This window comes from Phyllobates terribilis, unplaced genomic scaffold (genome assembly GCF_046119375.1).
Source record: "Phyllobates terribilis strain yellow unplaced genomic scaffold, ASM4611937v1 Scaffold_7__3_contigs__length_470593459, whole genome shotgun sequence".
NCBI lineage: Eukaryota > Metazoa > Chordata > Amphibia > Anura > Dendrobatidae > Phyllobates > Phyllobates terribilis.
This window is the reverse complement of record NW_027362767.1, coordinates 181,660,585-181,684,524: the sequence shown is the minus strand read 5'-3', so window position 1 is coordinate 181,684,524 and position 23,940 is coordinate 181,660,585. Positions and strand designations below refer to the sequence as shown.

Below are 23,940 nucleotides of genomic sequence, written 5' to 3'. Positions count from 1 at the left end.
TACCTTCTTTTAAGAGTTTGATAATCCTCTCCTTTGTTTCAATTGACATCTCTCATGTTGGAGCCATGATTCATGTCAGTCCACTTGGTGCAACAGCTCTCTAAGGTGTGATCACTCCTTTTTAGATGCAGACTAACGAGGAGATCTAATTTGATGCAGGTGTTAGTCTTGGAAATGAAAATTTACAGGGTGATTCCATAATTTTTTCCTCAGAATTGAGTGATTCCATAATTTTCTCTCTCTGCTTGGTCTGAAAAAAATTACCCTTACTGAGTACCACATTTTTTATCTTGATTTCTTTTAGTGTTTCTTAAAGCCATAAAGTTGCCATTTGAAATGACTTTAGTTTTGTGCCATGTCTGTGATCTGCTTTTTTTCAACAACATTAAACAACTGAATGAACATCCTCCGAGCCCGGTGATTCCATAATTTTTGCCAGGGGTTGTATATGACGAATCGTCAGTGGGTTTATGTACATCCTTCATTCACATTGTTAGACCTTCTGGGTGTTTTTCATGGTATTTGCCCCTATGGATGTGTTTAGGCGCCGTGGGTTATTATGGTTCAATTGAATGGAAGGCAGAGCTGCAATCCCAGACCCGGCCACGGGGCGGCACTGTGTAGGAACGTTGCCGCGTTCTAACCACTTTCTCACTGCTGCAATTTTTCCTTTTTTTTTTTTTTTTTTACTTTTACCCAGAGCCACAATTTTTTAAAAAAAATTATTTGATTTTTTTGCTGGAAAAGTGAAAAAAAAATCTGTTCTACTGTTCCTTTTTTATTTTAGTTTTTATATTTTACTGTATTGGTTGTTTGTGTAATTTGATAAGGGTGGACTTTTATGAAGGTGACACTACAAAGTATGTTTAGGATGATTCAAGATGATCTGATTTGGTTAAAAAGCACCAATCGCTGCAGTTTTAGCTGTAATTTACTAGGTGTCATGCACACAGGCGGCCACACGGTGGCAGCAAAATACCGTAGTTTACCCTGCAGCCAGGAGGAGGGGGTGTGCGCGGTGACGCGCTGTAGTCACATGATCTGCCTGTGGTGCCGGGAGGAGAGTAATGGCGGCCCCCATGTGTGAGCGGAGGACATGAGGCTGTTGTCTCTGCTGAGGAGGAGGAGGGCGCCCCCTGCACCGTGCACCCGGCTCTGCAGGGTCTGTGCTGCTGCAGTCCTGTGTGTGTGTGGTGGGGGGAGGGTGCTGCACTTTAGTGTTTGTCATGGGGCTGCAGTGACGTAATAAGTGTATGTATATAGAGTATTAATAGATATGTTGTGTGTATATAAGAGGAATAATATTTATACATATATATGTTATGTAGGAAGATTTAAAATATATGCAGTACAGACCAAAAGTTTGGACACACCTTCTCATTTAAAGATTTTTCTGTATTTTCATGACTATGAAAATTGTACATTCACACTGAAGGCATCAAAACTATGAATTAACACATGTGGAATTATATACTTAACAAAAAAGTGTGAAACAACTGAAAATATGTCTTATATTCTAGGTTCTTCAAAGTAGCCACCTTTTGCTTTGATGACTGCTTTGCACACTCTTGGCATTCTCTTGATGAGCTTCAAGAGGTAGTCACCGGAAATGGTCTTCCAACAATCTTGAAGGAGTTCCCAGAGATGCTTAGCACTTGTTGGCCCTTTTGCCTTCACTCTGCGGTCCAGCTCACCCCAAACCATCTCGATTGGGTTCAGGTCTGGTGACTGTGGAGGCCAGGTCATCTGGCGTAGCACCCCATCACTCTCCTTCTTGGTCAAATAGCCCTTACACAGCCTGGAGGTGTGTTTGGGGTCATTGTCCTGTTGAAAAATAAATGATGGTCCAACTAAACTCAAACCGGATGGAATAGCATGCGACTGCAAGATGCTGTGGTAGCCATGCTGGTTCAGTATGCCTTCAATTTTGAATAAATCCCCAACAGTGTCATCAGCAAAGCACCCCCACACCATCACACCACCTCCTCCATGCTTCACGGTGGGAACCAGGCATGTAGAGTCCATCCGTTCACCTTTTCTGCGTCGCACAAAGACACGGTGGTTGGAACCAAAGATCTCAAATTTGGACTCCTCAGACCAAAGCACAGATTTCCACTGGTCTAATGTCCATTCCTTGTGTTCTTTAGCCCAAACAAGTCTCTTCTGCTTGTTGCCTGTCCTTAGCAGTGGTTTCCTAGCAGCTATTTTACCATGAAGGCCTGCTGCACAAAGTCTCCACTTAACAGTTGTTGTATAGATGTGTCTGCTGCTAGACCTCTGTGTGACATTGACCTGGTCTCTAATCTGAGCTTCTGTTAACCTGCGATTTCTGAGGCTGGTGACTCGGATAAACTTATCCTCAGAAGCAGAGGTGACTCTTGGTCTTCCTTTCCTGGGGCGGTCCTCATGTGAGCCAGTTTCTTTGTAGCACTTGATGGTTTTTGCAACTGCACTTGGGGACACTTTCAAAGTTTGCCCAATTTTTTGCACTGACTGACCTTCATTTCTTAAAGTAATGATGGCCACTCGTTTTTCTTTACTTAGCTGCTTTTTTCTTGCCATAATACAAATTCTAACAGTCTATTCAGTAGGATTATCAGCTGTGTATCCACCAGACTTCTGTACAACACAACTGATGGTCCCAACCCCATTTATAAGGCAAGAAATCCCACTTATTAAACCTGACAGGGCACACCTGTGAAGTGAAGACCATTTCCGGTGACTACCTCTTGAAGCTCATCAAGAGAATGCCAAGAGTGTGCAAAGCAGTCATCAAAGCAAAAGGTGGCTACTTTGAAGAACCTAGAATATAAGACATATTTTCAGTTGTTTCACACTTTTTTGTTAAGTATATAATTCCACATGTGTTAATTCATAGTTTTGATGCCTTCAGTGTGAATGTACAATTTTCAAGGTCATGAAAATACACAAAAATCTTTAAATGAGAAGGTGTGTCCAAACTTTTGGTCTGTACTGTATATATTTTTTTTATATTTTTAAAAACACTTTTTTTTTTTTATTATTTTTTGTCTTGGGGCTTTGATCCTGCGACTGCTCACTTATATATATTGCCACATGTCAGGGGTACAGCCAGCGGGGGTGTGCAGTAGGCCCCCGGCAGCCGCCATTCTTGCCTGCGGTGATCAGAGACTATTCCAGTCGCTGCTGTTAGAGGCAGGTGCCAGCTGTGTCGCACAGCCCGCTCCCCTCCCCGGGACTGATGCCGGCTGTGCTCCGTTCACCTGACATAGGATATAGTGTCATGTCTTATGTTAAGAAGGGGTTAAAATCACGGACTTACGAAGCCGATGCTGCTCATGTTCCTATAGCTCTATGGTGACTGGTGGGTTCCCTGGTTGTCTGGGCTCATTGATCAGACTGAGCTCCTATGTACTGTCTGTGTGTATCCGCAGCCCCTGATATCCGTGCTTTAGTGATGGGGCGCCTCCCGTTATTACCCCCTCTGATGGGGCGCCTCCCGTTATTACCCCCTCTGATGGGGCGCCTCCCGTTATTACACCTTCTGATGGGGCGCCTCCCGTTATTACACCCTCTGATGGGGCGCCTCCCGTTATTACACCCTCTGATGGGGCTCCTCCCGTTATTACACCCTCTGATGGGGCTCCTCCCGTTATTACCCCCTCTGATGGGTCGCCTCCCGTTATTACCCCCTCTGATGGGTCGCCTCCCGTTATTACCCCCTCTGATGGGGCGCCTCCCGTTATTACCCCCTCTGATGGGGCGCCTCCCGTTATTACACCCTCTGATGGGACGCCTCCCTTTATTACACCCTCTGATGGGACGCCTCCCGTTATTACACCCTCTGATGGGGCGCCTCCCGTTATTACACCCTCTGATGGGGCTCCTCCCGTTATTACACCCTCTGATGGGGCGCCTCCCGTTATTACCCCCTCTGATGGGGAGCCTTCCGTTATTACCCCCTCTGATGGGGCGCCTTCCGTTATTACACCCTCTGATGGGGCGCCTTCCGTTATTACACCCTCTGATGGGGCGCCTTCCGTTATTACACCCTCTGATGGGGCGCCTTCCGTTATTACACCCTCTGATGGGGCGCCTTCCGTTATTACACCCTCTGATGGGGCTCCTACCGTTATTACACCCTCTGATGGGGCGCCTCCCGTTATTACACCCTCTGATGGAGCGCCTTCCGTTATTACACCCTCTGATGGGGCGCCTTCCGTTATTACACCCTCTGATGGGGCGCCTTCCGTTATTACCCCCTCTGATGGGGCGCCTTCCGTTATTACCCCCTCTGATGGGGCGCCTTCCGTTATTACCCCCTCTGATGGGGCGCCTCCCGTTATTACCCCCTCTGATGGGGCGCCTCCCGTTATTACCCCCTCTGATGGGGCGCCTCCCGTTATTACACCCTCTGATGAGGCCCCTCCCGTTTTTACACCCTCTGATGAGGTGCCTCCCGAGATGCGGCCGCTAATTCTGGGAATACATTTAGATATTAATTTAATTCCAATTTTTTACTCCTTTTTTTGTTAGGATTCCTTAGAAGTGACTCCAGGAGACAGAAGAAAAACATGGAGACCGCATTGTACCAATGTGACGGGTCAGACGCAGAGCGGGAGCCCTGAGGTAATGTGATGTCTGCAGCCTTTATTTAGGGGTCCTTCAGCCCCTCACGATGGCGGACCTCAGCTTTAGGAGATGGTTTTGACTCTCGGCCCCATGTCAATCAACTGGAGCCGATGTGAGCGGCTCTTTCCTGTCGGCCACATCTCTGTACTTCTAGTATCATTGCCTGAGCTTCAATACCAGGTATAGTAATCGTACGGAGCTGTGGGGGACGTGACGCGCCCGAGCACTGCAGCCATTCTGAAAGTCAGAGCCCCTCCAATATACTATTAATGATCCTAAGCACATTCATGTAACAACTCTCCACTCTATAAAGTATGTCAACCTAAATCCGCTCCATGCCCTGCTGGTGCCGGCTGTGTTTATACAGCCAGCACCACTACATTACTGCACACATGTGCTTCCTCTGCCTGGCAGGAGTAGCTCCCTATGGGCACCATGGTCAGTCACCTCATCAGAGACCAGAAGGGCAATAGCTGGCAGGTGGGAGAACCCGTCTGTGCCTGCCTGCGGACGGGAGTGGTGGGAGAACCTGTCTGTACCTGCCTGCAGGCGGGAGTGGTGGTAGAACCTGTCTGTACCTGCCTGCAGGCGGGAGTGGTGGGAGAACCCATCTGTGCCTGCCTGCAGGCGGGAGTGGTGGGAGAACCCGTCTCTGCCTGCCTGCAGGCGGGAGTGGTGGGAGAACCCGTCTCTGCCTGCCTGCGGACGGCAGTGCTGGGAGAACCCGTCTCTGCTTGCCTGCCTGCGGATGGGAGTGGTGGGAGAACCAGTCTCTGCCTGCCTGCGGACGGGAGTGGTGGGAGAATCTGTCTCTGCCTGCCTGCGGACGGGAGTGGTGGGAGAACCCGTCTCTGCCTGCCTGCGGACGGGAGTGGTGGGAGAACCAGTCTCTGCCTGCCTGCGGACGGGAGTGGTGGGAGAACCCGTCTCTGCCTGCCTGCGGACGGGAGTGGTGGGAGAACCCGTCTCTGCCTGCCTGCGGACGGGAGTGGTGGGAGAACCCGTCTCTGCCTGCCTGCGGACGGGAGTGGTGGGAGAACCCGTCTCTGCCTGCAGACGGGAGTGGTGGGAGAACCCGTCTCTGCCTGCCTGCCTGCGGACGGGAGTGGTGGGAGAACCCGTCTCTGCCTGCCTGCCTGCGGACGGGAGTGGTGGGAGAACCCATCTCTGCCTGCCTGCCTGCGGACGGGAGTGGTGGGAGAACCCGTCTCTGCCTGCCTGCCTGCGGACGGGAGTGGTGGGAGAACCCGTCTCTGCCTGCCTGCCTGCGGACGGGAGTGGTGGGAGAACCCGTCTCTGCCTGCCTGCCTGCGGACGGGAGTGGTGGGAGAACCCGTCTCTGCCTGCCTGCCTGCGGACGGGAGTGGTGGGAGAACCCGTCTCTGCCTGCCTGCCTGCGGACGGGAGTGGTGGGAGAACCCGTCTCTGCCTGCCTGCGGACGGGAGTGGTGGGAGAACCCGTCTCTGGGTTGTGCCTGTTGGCCGTCACCCCTCCATTACTTCCATGCGCCACTCTGATGTATCCACCGCTGTGCTCCCCCCTCCCTGTTTTATTTTGTAGTCTCCAGTCCTCCCGGAGTACCTCCACCATCGGCTTCAGTTCTTTGAGGCCCTGAGGGAGCGTTATGAGGCCAGACTTGCCGGCCGGGCCATGAGAGAGTCCCGGGCCATCAGGATATCTCTACCAGACGGGACGGCGGTGGGCGGGGAGTCCTGGATAACCACGCCTTATGAAGTGGCTGTGCAGAGCAGGTGAGCGGCCGCTCGTGTGATCACTCCTCTGTCCGGCCTCGCGGTGTAGTAATGGCGCCATTCTCTCAGCAGCTCAGGCGCCGCACACCATATTCTCGCCGCCCGAGTGAACGGTGTCGTGTTTGATCTGGGCAGACGCCTAGAAGACGATTCTGAGATTGACTTCCTCACTTTTGATTCCCTCGAAGGACAAGATGTGAGTATACGACATTTGTACCGCACAGGCCGATACTGAATATTGTCCTTCACCAGCAGGTGTCAGCGCTGGGCTGAGAATTACAACTCCCATTCTCCTTACAAACAGCGGTATACTTCTGAATTAAAGGGCCAGTCTCACATTCATGAATGGATATTGTCAGAGCTTGGAAAAATAACGTTTTTCAATTCACTGCTGTTTAAAATTTTCTGCAGTTCTTGAATTATTAACACTTTATACTTTTATTTGCAGCTTGTTGCCTGGGAGACCGACCACCGCTGCTGTCTAGCGTGTAAGCACTGCGCTGATGCTGGCCGGGATAAGGAGGTACCCGCGCTCCAGCGATCCTGGCCAGCTTCATAACTGTGGTTATAAGCTCAATGGAAAAGTGCTTATAAGCACCACATGCGTTCTGCCGTCTAACAGGTGGTCGGTCTCCAAGGCAACGAGCTGTAAATAAGTGTTAATATATCAACAATGGCTGGAAATTTTAGTAAGCAGCAAAATCGCTTGTATTTACTACCACTATCCGATAATAGCCATTCCTGAAGATAAAGTACATACAGACAGCCTCAGGAATACAGCACAAGCCCATTCACGGAGATGAAAAATTACACCTTCTGTGGGGACATGAAAAATGCTGCAACTTTCTAATGGAATTATTATTTCTTAAAGATTTCTGCTTTCTCAGTGATTGGAGACCTCCTCCTTCTCTCCTTGTGTAGATATTCTGGCATTCGAGCGCTCATGTCCTGGGGGCCGCCCTGGAGCGGAGCTATGGGGGTCTGTTGTGTCACGGACCCAGCGTAGATAATGGGTTCTTCTACGACATGCACCTGGAGGACGGGTGAGACTTATTCTGGGGTCTTGCGAGTCCCCATCAGGGCACATGCTGATCTCTGCCGCGTGATCTCTGCCGCGTGATCTCTGCCCCGTGATCTCTGCCCCGTTTCCTCTGCGCTGATCTCTGCCCCGTTATCTCTGCTCCGTTATCTCTGCGCTGATCTCTGCTCCGTTATCTCTGCGCTGATCTCTGCTCCGTTATCTCTGCTCCGTTATCTCTGCGCTGATCTCTGCTCCGTTATCTCTGCGCTGATCTCTGCTCCGTTATCTCTGCTCCGTTATCTCTGCGCTGATCTCTGCTCCGTTATCTCTGCTCTGATCTCTGCTCCGTTATCTCTGCGCTGATCTCTACCTCGTTATCTCTGCGCTGATCTCTGCCCCGTTATCTCTGCGCTGATCTCTGCTCCGTTATCTCTGCGCTGATCTCTGCCCTGTTATCTCTGCGCTGATCTCTGCCCCGTTATCTCTGCGCTGATCTCTGCTCCGTTATCTCTGCGCTGATCTCTGCCCCGTTATCTCTGCGCTGATCTCTGCCCCGTTATCTCTGCGCTGATCTCTGCTCCGTTATCTCTGCGCTGATCTCTGCTCCGTTATCTCTGCGCTGATCTCTGCTCCGTTATCTCTGCGCTGATCTCTGCTCGCTGATCTCTGCTCCGTTATCTCTGCGCTGATCTCTGCTCCGTTATCTCTGCGCTGATCTCTGCTCCGTTATCTCTGCTCCGTTATCTCTGCGCTGATCTCTGCTCCGTTATCTCTGCTCCGTTATCTCTGCGCTGATCTCTGCCCTGTTATCTCTGCGCTGATCTCTGCCCCGTTATCTCTGCGCTGATCTCTGCTCCGTTATCTCTGCGCTGATCTCTGCTCCGTTATCTCTGCGCTGATCTCTGCCCCGTTATCTCTGCGCTGATCTCTGCCCCGTTATCTCTGCTCCGTTATCTCTGCGCTGATCTCTGCCCCGTTATCTCTGCTCCGTTATCTCTGCGCTGATCTCTGCTCCGTTATCTCTGCGCTGATCTCTGCTCCGTTATCTCTGCGCTGATCTCTGCTCCGTTATCTCTGCTCCGTTATCTCTGCGCTGATCTCTGCTCCGTTATCTCTGCTCCGTTATCTCTGCGCTGATCTCTGCCCTGTTATCTCTGCGCTGATCTCTGCCCCGTTATCTCTGCGCTGATCTCTGCTCCGTTATCTCTGCGCTGATCTCTGCTCCGTTATCTCTGCGCTGATCTCTGCCCCGTTATCTCTGCGCTGATCTCTGCCCCGTTATCTCTGCTCCGTTATCTCTGCGCTGATCTCTGCCCCGTTATCTCTGCTCCGTTATCTCTGCGCTGATCTCTGCTCCGTTATCTCTGCGCTGATCTCTGCTCCGTTATCTCTGCGCTGATCTCTGCTCCGTTATCTCTGCCCCGTTTTCTCTGCTCTTCTAGCGCCGTGCTGCGCAGTGACCTTCCCGGCCTGGAAATGGCATGTAAGGAGCTCATCCGGCAGAAAGTTCCCTTCCAGCGCGTGGAGGCGACACGGGGCGAGCTGCTGGAGCTGTTTAAGGTGCGGATGTGCCTGATTGCCGTGTCTAGTGGTGTGAGCGCAGCTCTGGAGCATAATACAGGAGCTAACAGGAGAAGTAATGCATCTACATACAGTCTGACACTTTCTATATCTACTTCTATATATCGGTGGTGTCAGATTGTGGACTCGCGGTTCTGTATACGACCTCTGACCCGTGCCATCAGCCTGGTAGCCGATGTGTATATACAGCCATGGCTGAAAGTGTTGGCCGCCTTGATATTGCTCCAGAAAATTTAGTATTTCTCGCAGACAATTACTACAATTCCTCATGTTTTGTTATACACATGTTTATTTTCTTTGTGTTTATTGGAACAACTTAAAAAACAGAGAAAAAATGCAAATTGGACATAATGTCACACAAAACCCCAAAAATAGGCCGGACAAAATTGTTGCCCCCCTCCATAATATTTGGTTGCACCTCCTTTGGAATAAATAACTGCAATCAGTCGCTTCCTATAACAATCAACAAGCTTCTCACAACTCTCAGCTGTAATTTTGGACTCTTCTTACAAACTGCTCCAGGTCTCATATTTGAAGGTGTCTTCTCCCAACAGTAATTTTAAGATCTCTCCACAGATGATCAATGGGATTTAGATCCAGACTCATTGCTGGTGACTTCAGAACTCTCCAGCACTTTGTTTCCATCCATTTCTGGGGGCTTTTTGAAGTATGTTTGAGATCATTGTCCTGCTGGAAGACCCATGACCTAGGATGCAAACCCAGCTTTCTGACACTGGACACTACATTGAGACCCAAAATCCTTTGGTAATCTTCAGATTTCATGATGCCTTGCGCACAGTCAAGGCCCCCAGTGCCAGAGGCAGCAAAACAACCCCAAAAAATCTTTGAACCTCCACCATATCTGACTGTAGGTACTGTGTTCTTTTTTTTGTAGTCCTCATTCCGTTTTCGGTAAACAGTAGAATGATGTGCTTTACCAAAAAGCTCTATCTTGGTCTCATCTGTCCACAAGACGCTTTCCCAGAAGGATTTTGGCTTACGTACATTTTGGCAAACTGCAGTCTAGCTTTTTTATGTCTCTGTGTCAGCAGTGGGGCCCTCCTTTGTCTCCTCCCATAGCGTTTCATTTCATTCACATGTGGACGGATAGTTCACACTGATCCACCCTGAGCCTGCAGGACAGCTTGAATTTCTTTGGAACTTGATTGGGGCTGCTTATCCACCATCAGGACTATCCTACGTTTCAACCTTTCATCAATTTTTCTCTGCCGTCCATGTCCAGGGAGATTGGCTACAGTGCAATGGGTGGTAAACATCTTGATTATGTTGCGGACCATGGAAAAAGGAACATCAAGATCTCTGGAGGTGGACTTATAACTTTGAGATTGTTGATAGTGTTCATCAATTTTGGTTCTCAAGTCCTCAGACAGTTCTCTTTTCCTCTTTCTGTTCTCCATGCTTAGTGTGGCACACACAATGCAAAGATTGAGTCAACTTCTCCCCTTTTTATATGGTTTCCGGTGTGATTTTCATATTTCCCACACCTGTTACTTGCCACAGGTGAGTTTGAATGAGCATCACTTGCTTGAAACAACGTTGTTTACCCACAATTTTGGAAAGGTGCCAACAATTTTGTCCTGCCCATTTTTGGGATTCTGTGTGAAATTATGTCCAATTTGCCTTTTTTTTCTGTTTTTTTTTTTTTTTTACATTGTCACAGCTCTTGTCACACATCGGGGTCACGTGCGGCTTGTAATGTTTCCTTTTCTTTTGGCAGTATAACAAATTCAAGACCCTTATCATTGAAGACAAAGTGGAGACCACAAGCAGTGTGTACAGGTACCAACCGCTCACATTAGTGACCTCCAGGGCAGTGTGTGCTCAGCACATTTCTACATATGGCTACTGGGGACGGTTATATGGCATATACACATTATAAAGGCGACCACTGTGGAGGGGTAGGGGACTTTGGGGCCAGTTGTTTTATACCGGGAAGGGGGCCGCTATGGGGTCAGTTGTTTTATACCGGGAAGGGGGGCTCTATGGGGTCAGTTGTTTTATACCGGGAAGGGGGTGGCTATGGGGTCAGTTGTTTTATACCGGGAAGGGGGTGGCTATGGGGCCAGTTGTTTTAATACCGGGAAGGGGGTGGCTATGGGGCCAGTTGTTTTATACTGGGGGAGGGGGGGGGGCTACGGGGCCAGTTGTTATACACTGGGGGGACCGCAGCTCTTGAGCGTGAAATTCTCATAGAAATACATGAAGCAGTCATGCTCCAGTCTGGAGACCGATTAGCGTGGATTTGTGCATGAGCCCTTAGACTTCTGCGTCCATATAGACTAGGACAGGGCTATGCTCCGCTCTTCTGGGTCTTCTGAGTGTTTTTCCCCTTTCTTCAGGTGCGGCTCTCTGGTTGACCTCTGTCAGGGACCTCACGTGCGACATACGGGGCAAATTAAAGCCATCAGACTACACAAGGTGACGTCACTTACAGGTCTTATAGCGGTTTCCCAGCAGGACTCTGTAAATGCGGCTCTGCAGGAGTCTGACTGTTGGGGGCATAGTCAGAATCTACTTTACCACCGACCCAATCCTTTTTCTGACACGGGTAAATGTTGGAGTACATGGGTAAGTACGCTCTATGACTTTCTGAATTTTTTATTTCTGGGGGACATTTAACAGAACTCGACGGCCTATTGGAAAGGAGACGCCGCGCAGGAGAAGTTACAGAGAGTTTATGGGATTTCGTTCCCAGATTCTAAACAGTTAAAAGAATGGGAGAAAGCACAAGAAGAGGCGGCCAAGCGGGACCACCGAAAAATTGGAAGGGTACGTAAGAATATGCAAAACAGTACAGGTCAGAGGAGTACTCCCCGCTCAGCATATTGCCAGCATATACCATCACAGGCCTCCTCCACTAACCCTGTGATGGCAGCAGCAGAAGCTCTCGGGTGTCCTCTATATTACACGGCTGGCGGCTGCTCTCGGGTGTCCTCTATATTACACGGCTGGCGGCTGCTCTCGGGTGTCCTCTGTATTACACGGCTGGCGGCTGCTCTCGGGTGCCCTCTGTATTACACGGCTGGCGGCTGCTCTCGGGTGTCCTCTGTATTACACGGCTGGCGGCTGCTCTCGGGTGCCCTCTGTATTACACGGCTGGCGGCTGCTTTCGGGCGCCCTCTGTATTACACGGCTGGCGGCTGCTCTCGGGTGCCCTCTATATTACACGGCTGCTCTCGGGTGCCCTCTGTATTACACGGCTGGCGGCTGCTCTCGGTTGCCCTCTGTATTACACGGCTGGCGGCTGCTTTCGGGTGTCCTCTGTATTACACGGCTGGCGGCTGCTCTCGGGTGTCCTCTATATTACACGGCTGCTCTCGGGTGCCCTCTGTATTACACGGCTGGCGGCTGCTCTCGGGCGCCCTCTGTATTACATGGCTGGCGGCTGCTCTCGGGTGCCCTCTGTATTACACAGCTGGCGGCTGCTCTCGGGTGCCCTCTGTATTACACAGCTGGCGGCTGCTCTCGGGTGCCCTCTGTATTACACGGCTGGCGGCTGCTCTCGGGTGCCCTCTGTATTACACGGCTGGCGGCTGCTCTCGGGTGCCCTCTGTATTACACGGCTGGCGGCTGCTCTCGGGTGCCCTCAGTATTACACGGCTGGCGGCTGCTCTCGGGTGCCCTCAGTATTACACGGCTGGCGGCTGCTCTCGGGTGCCCTCAGTATTACACGGCTGGCGGCTGCTCTCGGGTGCCCTCTGTATTACACGGCTGGCTGCTGCTCTCGGGTGCCCTCAGTATTACACGGCTGGCGGCTGCTCTCGGGTGCCCTCTGTATTACACGGCTGGCGGCTACTCTCGGGTGCCCTCAGTATTACACGGCTGGCGGCTGCTCTCGGGTGCCCTCAGTATTACACGGCTGGCGGCTGCTTTCGGGCGCCCTCTGTATTACACGGCTGGCGGCTGCTCTCGGGTGTCCTCTGTATTACGCGGCTGCTCTCGGGTGCCCTCTGTATTACACGGCTGGCAGCTGCTCTCGGGTGCCCTCTGTATTACACAGCTGGCGGCTGCTCTCGGGTGCCCTCTGTATTACACGGCTGGCGGCTGCTCTCGGGTGCCCTCTGTATTACACAGCTGGCGGCTGCTCTCGGGTGTCCTCTGTATTACACAGCTGGCGGCTGCTCTCGGGTGTCCTCTGTATTACACAGCTGGCGGCTGCTCTCGGGTGTCCTCTGTATTACGCGGCTGCTCTCGGGTGCCCTCTGTATTACACGGCTGGCGGCTGCTCTCGGGTGCCCTCTGTATTACACGGCTGGCGGCTGCTCTCGGGTGCCCTCTGTATTACACGGCTGGCGGCTGCTCTCGAGCGTCCTCTGTATTACACGGCTGGCGGCTGCTCTCGGGTGCCCTCAGTATTACACGGCTGGCGGCTGCTCTCGGGTGCCCTCAGTATTACACGGCTGGCGGCTGCTCTCGGGTGCCCTCTGTATTACACGGCTGGCTGCTGCTCTCGGGTGCCCTCTGTATTACACGGCTGGCGGCTGCTCTCGGGTGCCCTCTGTATTACACGGCTGGCAGCTGCTCTCGGGTGCCCTCTGTATTACACAGCTGGCGGCTACTCTCGGGTGTCCTCTGTATTACACAGCTGGCGGCTGCTCTCGGGTGTCCTCTGTATTACACAGCTGGCGGCTGCTCTCGGGTGTCCTCTGTATTACACGGCTGGCGGCTGCTCTCGGGTGCCCTCAGTATTACACGGCTGGCTGCTGCTCTCGGGTGCCCTCAGTATTACACGGCTGGCTGCTGCTCTCGGGTGCCCTCTGTATTACACGGCTGGCGGCTGCTCTCGGGTGCCCTCTGTATTACACGGCTGGCGGCTGCTCTCGGGTGCCCTCAGTATTACACGGCTGGCTGCTGCTCTCGGGTGCCCTCTGTATTACACGGCTGGCGGCTGCTCTCGGGTGCCCTCAGTATTACACGGCTGGCGGCTACTCTCGTGCCCTCAGTATTACACGGCTGGCGGCTACTCTCGGGTGCCCTCAGTATTACACGGCTGGCGGCTACTCTCGGGTGCCCTCTGTATTACACGGCTGGCGGCTACTCTCGGGTGCCCTCTGTATTACACGGCTGGCGGCTACTCTCGGGTGCCCTCTGTATTACACGGCTGGCGGCTGCTCTCGGGTGCCCTCAGTATTACACGGCTGGCGGCTGCTCTCGTGCCCTCAGTATTACACGGCTGGCGGCTACTCTCGGGTGCCCTCAGTATTACACGGCTGGCGGCTACTCTCGGGTGCCCTCTGTATTACACGGCTGGCGGCTGCTCTCGGGTGCCCTCTGTATTACACGGCTGGCGGCTGCTCTCGGGTGCCCTCTGTATTACACGGCTGGCGGCTGCTCTCGGGTGCCCTCTGTATTACACGGCTGGCGGCTGCTCTCGGGTGCCCTCAGTATTACACGGCTGGCGGCTACTCTCGTGCCCTCAGTATTACACGGCTGGCGGCTACTCTCGTGCCCTCAGTATTACACGGCTGGCGGCTGCTCTCGGGCGCGCTCTGTATTACACGGCTGGCAGCTGTGCTTCATATGTTTATGCCGTGTATGGGCAGTAAATACTGGCGGGGTGGAGGTGGACGCAGCTGCATAGGAGAGGCCCTCGTATCCCCTCTGATCCACTTTGTCTTCTTTCCTAGGACCAGGGATTATTCTTCTTCCATGACTTGAGTCCTGGAAGTTGCTTCTTTCTTCCCAAGGGAGCTCACATCTACAATGTCCTTATCGACTTCATCAAGGTACTTGCTTCTTAAATGGCTCAGGGCGGGCGATGCGGGCACTGGTGTAATTACCAGTAAGAAGGGAACCTGCTATGGCACGGCACTATCCCCCGATCAGGTGATGGCGGACACTCTGGATCTCAGACGTTCCTCGTTCTACTTCGACCCTGTGTTGTGGTGTCCTCTCCTGGCACCGCGCCCCGTCTATAGCTTTCCTATCTATACCAGTCAGGAGCTGCCTTCTTAATAGCAGCGACTCGTACCGCTGCTGTTTTAACCCCATAAGTGATGCTATAAATCACTGACAGCGGAATTTTAGTCGCGCCGACCTGGTGGCTCATCCGTTCCAGTGTCCATCGTATTACCCTTCAGGTCCAACAAGCGATCAAATTGCAGGTTCAAGTCCCTCGCATCTCCTGTGCAAAAGAGAGAAAACAAACCCGCACATTCGGTACAGCTGCCTCCATAAAAAATAAGAAAACATTGGAACGTCAGAATTGCCTTTTTTTCGGTCACCAAACCCACCCACCCCCCCATAAAAAGGCCATAAGGGAAATTTTAAGATGTTTGTATCCCAAGATGGTAACAATAAAAACTTAAGCTCGTCACCCAAAAAAAAAGTCCTTGTACAGCTATGGGCATGGAAAAATAAAGTTATGGTCCTTAAAGTGCAAAAATGAAAATTGGCCCTAAAGGGTGATGGCTGGGGTCATGCTGGCAGCAACCTGGAAAAGAGTCACCGTTCTGATGCCTCGCTTATTACTTTGGTTAGATCATCTCTTTTTTTTTTTGCAGGGCGAATATCGAAAACGGGGCTTCACGGAGGTGATCACCCCCAACATGTACAATAACAGACTGTGGGAGCAGTCCGGGCACTGGGAGCACTACGGGAAGCACATGTTCTCCTTCCCCGTGGAAAATGAGACCTTCTCTCTAAAGCCGATGAATTGTCCCGGGCACTGGTGAGTCACGCCATCTTGACAACATGCAGTCAGCGTATGAGAGGGGCCATCATTTTTCCTGACTGAAGTTTGATTGACATGCTCAGACAGTGTTGGGGTCTCTTGTTTTCGGCGATCCCAGTGACTTTCATGTATTCGTTTTTTGATTTCCAGCTTGATGTTCGATCATCGACCTCGATCCTGGAGGGAGCTTCCCGTCAGACTGGCTGACTTTGGGGTCCTGCACAGAAATGAGCTGTCGGGTGCACTGTCGGGGCTCACTCGAGTCCGGCGCTTCCAGCAGGATGATGCCCATATATTCTGTTCTATGGACCAGGTGAGCGGGTCAGGAGAAGGGTCGCCTGCTAGACAGAGAGACAGCCTGATTATGGTGTAGCCACACGGGGTAACATAATAAAGGCGAGAAAAGGTTTGGCCCTATTAGCTAGCCTACAATGCGAAACAGGACCCACTAAATAACTGGAGTGGACATCGTGGTGCCCAACTCAATTGGAGGGGATTATAATAAATGCATCAAAAAATAGCAAAAGTGGCACTCACCACCCATAAAAATGTGCTTTATCGTAACATGATGAAAACACGCTAGGGAGCAAGCGGGGTGCTCTGTGGACGACTGTTGTTTTGCCTGTAAAAAAACATTTCTAGGGGTCCCAATGAGGCATGACGTGAAACCACAAGAACAAAAAAACAACGTACACAACAAACTGCGTCTTCAGGAGAAAAAATTGAGTAACCTGATGCAGCAAAAATCCTGTATGCAATACATTAACAATTAAAAGGGAAATTACAAAAGGAATAATTACCTCATTTAAAGTCAACTAAAATGTCATTTTATTATTCCAATTACCTGAATCAGGTTTTAACCTGTTATGCATGAATATATCTTTAATATTACTGCTCCTTTTTGTACGCAAGTAACTGTTTTCGTGCATCTATTTCCAGTAGGTATCATCCACATAGCACAAGAAAAAATTTTGTTATGTATTTTGTATAGGTTTTAGAAAGTGAGAAAATGTACCTATCTTTAAAAACCACAAGAAAAAGATTAAAGAATGAAGGAGTTGCTGGAGACCCCATTGCAGTACCAGTTTGTTGTAAGTACCATTCGTCCGTAAGTTTAAATGCGTTGTCAAAATAAATTCCAGGGAGCGGTAATATTAAATTAAAACCTGATTCTGGTAATTAGCGTAATCAACGAACCCCTTTTGGAAAACTTTTTAAATGCAGTAATTGTTCTTTTCATAATTTCCATCAACTGCCCAGGATCTGATGATGTGGCATCGAAACGGCCAGGAACTGAGTTATCTCTGAGCCTGGCCTCTGCAGCTGAAAGAGAAAGAGCTTGGCTATGACTAAATCACACTGGAATACACAATATAGAAGAGATGATGTTAAATTCACAGGATCCGAGTGACATGTACTCCGTTAAACACCCAGGATCCGAGTTAACGGTACCGCAATGGGGTCTCCAGCAGCTCATTCATGCTCTAATCTTTTTTCGGGTGTTTTTTGAAGATGAGTACATTTCTCCATTTTCTAATCCCTATGCAAAATACATAAAAGTCTGTTCCTGACTATTGCACTAAAATTTCTGTAGCAGTGAAGGGGACAACACCTTGTGCCATCCACTGGATAAACAGTTATGTCTGATTGCAGCAAGAACACCACATTTAGGACATTAAGGCATGTCAATTAAGGATTTCTACCTGAGTAGAGTTTTAGGGGTAACGTCCAGGTATATAGATGTGAAACCCCCCTTTAATGCCAGACTGCCCCTACAATACAATTTATATGTGATTTTTTTTATTTTTTTTCCCTTTTAATATGGACACCTCTGCTATTAACCCTGTAGCTGGAAGGGGAGATCAGTGGATGCCTAGACTTCCTCCGGGCCGTGTACACAGTGTTCGGCTTCTCATTTAAGCTGTTCCTCTCCACACGTCCAGAGCAGCACATGGGAGAGCCGGATGTCTGGCGGACGGCCGAGCAGGTAGATGACGGTCTCTCCTCGCTGAAGCTCGGGAAGAGGACGCTCTCAGCACTGACAACCTCTTTATTTTAGGAACTGGAGAAAAGTCTGAATAGTTTTGGTCTTCCGTGGGAGCTGAATCCAGGAGACGGAGCGTTTTATGGTCCCAAGGTGAATACTGACCAGGGAGGTGTTGGGGGGGGGGGGGGGGGGGCGACTAGGAAGGGGTTTTGGGATGGGGGAGGGCCGACTAGGGACCAATTGGGGGGGAGGGGGAAAGGAGGACTGACCAGGAACAAATTCGGGGGGGGGGGGGGGGCGCCAATCAGGGAGGAATTGGGAGGGGGGGTGAGAGGGAAGGGCGGGCCGACCAGGTAAGGATTGGGGAGAGGGGGGCCGACCAGTGAGGGGTTGGGGGAGGGCCGACCCTACTGTCACTTGGCAGCATTGTCTCATATGATAAAGCCTGCTGTGGCCATATGCATTGCACAGGTCTGTGTCTCCCAAGGCCGTCCATGATCCAAATTTCCAGCCACAAATCCACCCAGCGCCAACTACATTACACAGCACGTTGCACGCTCCCTATGTTGGTTGCTCATGTACGCAGCTCTCCTGCCATTAACATTTTCCAGTTTAGTCAAAAATGTCACCGTATGTCTGACTGGTTTGTGGTTGTGTGACTGACTCTGCGTCCGACAATAGCAATCAGTACCGGCACGCGGCTTTCCCTGCATGGACTTCTGGCACGGAGTCCCCTTTTACTACTTCTGGGCTTTTTTTGGGGTTGCTTTTTCTTTCTTGTCTTAATGAAAAGATCACTCGTGTAAAATGTGGCAGTTTTAGTAAACGGATCCCACTTCTTAATGTATTTGATTCATGGATAGGCAGTGTGAAACATTTCATAGCTGGCGCAGGTTTCAGTCTTGTGCCCCTTTTTGAGGGGTGGGAGGAGGAATCCATTTTTCTAGGAAAGCAAAGTTGCACTAATTTTAATGGTCTCCTCATTTCTCGGCTTCCACCCACCGTACGTGACGTCTAACTGGATGTTATGTTTCTCCCTCCAGATTGATATCCAGATAAAAGACGCCATGGGGCGCTACCATCAGTGCGCCACAATCCAGCTGGACTTTCAGCTGCCCATCCGCTTCAACCTCAGCTACGTGGGGTATGTGTTTTTATGGAACAGGAGAGAAGGTTGCCTGTTGTAGACGGGAGGGCAATGCCCTGTGCCCGAGGGTTAGGAATGTTGAAGGCCCCCCATCTTCTTTCTAATCAGGCATTACATGGTAGTGGCGGTATTACTTTATTTGGAGAGTCACAGCCGGTTATGTTAAACTTCCAAGCTGAAGAGAGGAAAGGCCTGGTTTGGAGATTTGGCCGCCCTCCCACTAATGACCGTGAAACCGTGACATGTGATAACTTTTGATCAGTGGGGGTCCGAGTAGTGAGATCCCCTCACTGATTTGCTCCAGGAGTGAATATGTCGATTTTCCAGTGACTTGTTGCAGGTGAATACCCTATTAACCACTGGCTTCTTCTGCCGCAGTAAAGAGGATGGCAGGGCGGAGCGGCCGGTGATGATCCATCGGGCGGTGCTGGGCTCTGTGGAGAGGATGATGGCGGTCCTGGCTGAGAATTACGCAGGAAAGTGGTAAGTGTCACTCTGTGATTTGCGTGTCACCCTCACTGAGCCATTCACTTCCATGGGACTTCAAGAACACCAACAGTCCCATAGAGGTGAATGACGAGGAGGTCATGTTTATATGATGTCTGTCTTCTCTCCTGCCCAGGCCGTTCTGGCTGTCTCCATTCCAGGTTATGGTTATTCCCACTGGAGGCATTTCTGCCGATTATGCCCAAGAGGTACGTGTTTTATCCTGTCCCCCAACTTCTGATTCTGTGCTGATGTATAACCCAGCACCCCCCCTATCACTAGAGCAGGGAGATCGCTGCTCCGCATATTTAGTGGCCGTTCTTGGGCTCCCACTGAAGTGAATGGAAGATGAGCTGCTGTACCTGAGAACGGCCACTGCACAGTGTATGGCACTGTTGTGTCCTTATTAGTCCCCGCCCCCGCGGGACCACCAGGCAGCAGATCAGTGCGGATGCTGGCGGTTATCAATATCTAAATGTTGACCCTCTTAATTCCCGCGAGTATTGATTTCCTGGCACATGACTTGCATAAGACTTTGAGAACAGATGTGTCAGGTGTCGGATCTATGGTCCTGTCCACCATGATTTACTGACGCTATAAAAGTATTGCTGGTGTCTTACTGACAGGTTTATAGGATGATCCAGGACCAGGGGTTTATGGTGGACATCGATACAGATCAAGGGACGACCTTCAACAAAAAGATCCGCAAAGCGCAGCTGGCACAGTACAACTTCATTCTGGGTAAGTGATGGGCAGGTGGTCCTTACGTTACCCCCGAGATTTTCAATGAAACATTTAACTATGTGCTGTGTCTTAAACCGTTCAGATCTCTGCTTGTTGAAGTGGAAATATCCATGTTTACACGGTAAAACCTGTCTGGACATAGGGATGAATTATCAAGACTGCAAACAGGAGTAGCGCCGCTTGAGGGACGGAAGTAGCGCCACTCGAGGGACTTCGGGCAGGGAGTAGCGCCGCTCGAGGGACGGCGGGCAGGGAGTAGCGCCACTTGAGGGACTTCGGGCAGGGAGTAGCGCCGCTCGAGGGACGGCGGGCAGGGAGTAGCGCCGCTCGAGGGACGGCGGGCAGGGAGTAGCGCCGCTCGAGGGACAGCAGGGAGTAGCGCCACTTGAGGGACTTCGGGCAGGGAGTAGCGCCGCTCGAGGGACGGCGGGCAGGGAGTAGCGCCGCTCGAGGGACGGCGGGCAGGGAGTAGCGCCGCTCGAGGGACAGCAGGGAGTAGCGCCGCTCGATGATCTTGAAAATTGTAAGAAATTGAAACCAGCATATTAGTGCAAGAACTTATCATACTAGAGTCCTCTGAAACTTGTATAGTCCGGGTTAATAATTTCCTGGGGAGGACATCTTCATATTTATCTGCTCATGTCAGTACTCGCCTGTCACTGAGGAAGGAAGCCATTGCTCGCTGACAGCTGACACGATCTTAGGTACACAGCCAGGAAGCTTTAGCCACAACTACACTGTTCCAAATTATTATGCAAAAAGTGTTTAGGAGTGATAAGGGAAGAATTTGTTTGTTTGTCAGTTAAACTCATTGATGGTGATGTGTGTCAGGGCTCTTTATATCACTGTAAGCAATTGCAGACACCTGTGCTAATTAGTTTGGCAGGTGTGTCCAATGAAAGGCAAGACTACTTAAGAAGGCTCTCTCACATTATTAAGCAGCCTACATTTTCTGCCAAAATGGGAAAGAAAAAGGATGTGTCGGCTGCTGAGAAGCAACAAATTGTGGAGTGTTTAGGTCAAGGCATGACTACAATCAACATTGTGTGATGATCAGGATGAAGTGTCTTGGCAATCAAGAAGTATGTAGCTGATTCACAGTACACACGTGTGCGTGCTGATAAGGGAAAATTGAGGACTCTTTCCTACAGGCAATTACGTCAGGTTAAAAGAGCAGCGGCAAAAAAGCCTTGTCATAGCAGCAGACAAGTTTTTGAAGCTGCTGGTGCCTCCAACGTCCCCCGAACAACAAGATGCAGGGTCCTTCAGAGGTTTGCAGCTGTGCATACGCCATCCTGTCGACCTCCTCTATCCACTTCACACAAGCAGAAACGGCTCCAGTGGGCCAAACATTACATGAAGACTGATTTCAAAACTGTTTTGTTCACGGATGAGTGCCGTGCAGCGCTCGATGGTCCAGATGGATGGAGTGGAGGATGGCTGGTTGATGGACACCCCATGCAAACACGGCTACAGCGCCAACAAGGAGGAGGTGGAGTAATGATTTGGGCTGGAATCATGGGGAGAGAGATTGTCGGCCCCTTTAGGATCCCTGAGGGGGTAAAGATGAACTCCATAATGTATGTTGAGTTTCTCAAACAGCACTTCCTTCCATGGCTCAAGAAGTAGAACCGTGTATTCCGCAGCAAGATCATTTCATGCATGATAATGCCCCGTCTCATGCTGCACATAACACATCTGCATCTCTGGCTGCTGTGGGCATAAAAGGGGACAAACTTATGGTGTGACCCCCATGCTCCCCTGACCTCTACCCCATTCAGAACCTTTGGAGCATCATTAAAAGGAGTGTCTATGATGGCGGGAGGCAGTTCACATCTAAGCAACAGCTCTGGGAGGGTATTCTGTCCTCATGCAAAACAATTGAAGCAGAAACCATCCAAAACCTGACAAATTCAATGGACGAGAGAGTTCAGAAGCTCCTTTCCAACAAGGGGTCCTATATGCAAATGTAACATCACCTAGAATAAAGTTTTGAGTTGAAAACTGTTTGATTTCAGTGTGTAATAACCTGCTAATGCTTATAATGTCAAAAATGACCATTTTTTTGTTCTTTATTAAAATGAAAATGTTGAACACTCTGCTGTGCATAATAATTTGGAACATGCATTTTGAGTGCAGTTTGAGTGTTTTATTTTTTTAAAAATATCCTGTTATCATAGGCAGTTTATACAAAAACCTTTCAATTGTACTCTAATAGTTATTTGACTGGAAAATTACAATGACTGCAATTCATATAGGGAATTTGGGAAAATAGTATTTGCATAATAATTTGGAACACAGTGTATTCTGGTGTTGGAGGTATTACCAGCTGCCGGCATTACTTACACCCACAGATGTCGCCCCTCGTTATACGACTCCCCATCACTTGGGCGTTGGACGTTCAGCTGCAGAATGTGAGGACAATTTTAAAGGGGTTATATGAAATCAGAATAAAAATTGCCATTGCCCATATCAGTAAGTGCGAGTCTGTAAGTGTCCAAACATTGCTGTCTGTGAGGGAGTACACCCTACCGACAAGAGCAATGGTAACACCTAGTGTAAGGTTTCTCGTGCATTTCCAGGAGGAATAACAGAGGAACTCTTATAAAAGTTTCTGGAGGAATAGGGAGGGCTCATAACACATGGAAATGACCCTTTCCTTTTTTTTCTTCTTCCTTTTGTAGTGGTCGGCGAAAAGGAGAAGCAGAACAACAGCGTCAACGTCCGGACAAGAGACAGCAAGCAACATGGAGAACGCAGCGTGGAGGATCTGATCATGAGGCTGACCGAGCTGCGGGACTCTCGTGTCAAGAACGCAGAGGACATCTTCTGATTCACCGGGAGAATATCGCGTTCTTAGTCTCCACCACCAGCCATGGTCATAAGAAAAGTGGACCTCCTGGCACCGGGCGTGGACCTCCTGGCACCGGGCGTGGACCACCAGTCAGTGATGAGTTGACGGAAGAAGTCAGTTATTTGCATTGCAGAACTTCTCGTCATGGAGGGTCTTCTCATACGTCTGAATGTCTTCTATACGGAATAAAGGATATGATGAGGAAAGTTCTCCTTGTGTTTGCGCTTTCCGCCTGTGGTCATGTGTCATCCGGCAGAGGTGGGGGGGTCCTTGTCGCTCTGTAGTAGGTAGGGGCGCGTTTTTGTGACTTAGTTCAAAGCAGGCAAACCATTGTACAACTGCATATACAATGCATACGGAGAAAGAATGGGAAAATTATGTTCCAGCACCTATAGTTCTGGCTAAATGATGTTGAAAAGGAATTATTCACAAGAGACAAAAAGAAAAATTTGAATGAAAGGATTCTTCTTAGTATAATTACTTTACATGACAAAAGTCTGGCATTTTAAGATATAGCTAAACCAACCGCCTCAGTCCCATATCAGAAGACCCAAAAAAGCATATCCGGAACCAACACTTAAATCAGAAGATGAGGCTTTTTTTTTTTTTTTTTTTTTTAAAGAAAGGGCTAAAATACATCTTTATTATAAACATATTAAAAACATCATATAAAAAATACAACATGTATTTCTGTATGTAAACACAAGATATACGGGAGAGGGGTACAAGCACATTTTAAGATATAGATGGAGGAAATCTGGCTGAAGCCTAAGGATAAAGAGATGCAGGACATATATTAGTCATAATCATAAGGAGATAGTAATATAATACTGACTATTGTATACAGGTGGGGATAATATATTGGGGTGTATTACAAGGAGGATGTTAGGTGAGGGTATTATATACAGGGGGAGGTAAAGTGGGGTATTTTATAAAGGGGTATTATATACTGATGGGGTATATATAGGAGGGTATTATATACTGGTAGGAGAGTAATATAATACAAGGGGATTACACTGGCTTGCAAAAGTATTCACCCCCTTTTGGCTTTTTACCTATTTTG

General features: G+C 49.8%; 1 protein-coding gene across 2 annotated transcripts; it reads left to right on the top strand.

The window, feature by feature from the left end:
• The first annotated feature begins 943 nt into the window (after positions 1-943).
• Positions 944-23,083, top strand: TARS2 (threonyl-tRNA synthetase 2, mitochondrial). 2 transcript variants are annotated; one of them, XM_073639558.1, is made up of 19 exons: positions 944-1,162; positions 4,516-4,608; positions 6,173-6,363; positions 6,433-6,559; positions 7,285-7,406; positions 8,827-8,944; positions 10,704-10,765; positions 11,326-11,404; positions 11,609-11,755; positions 14,614-14,712; positions 15,490-15,656; positions 15,810-15,972; positions 17,509-17,646; positions 17,719-17,796; positions 18,690-18,790; positions 19,172-19,276; positions 19,416-19,488; positions 19,906-20,020; positions 22,708-23,083. In XM_073639558.1, the coding sequence occupies exons 1-19, from the start codon at positions 1,097-1,099 to the stop codon at positions 22,854-22,856; spliced, it is 2,193 nt and encodes a 730-aa protein (XP_073495659.1). In that variant the 5' UTR covers positions 944-1,096; the 3' UTR covers positions 22,857-23,083. The 2 variants fall into 2 exon arrangements, with proteins under 2 accessions (XP_073495659.1, XP_073495660.1); XM_073639559.1 differs by having other exon boundaries at positions 948-1,162; positions 6,436-6,559.
• The last annotated feature ends 857 nt before the right edge of the window (positions 23,084-23,940 follow it).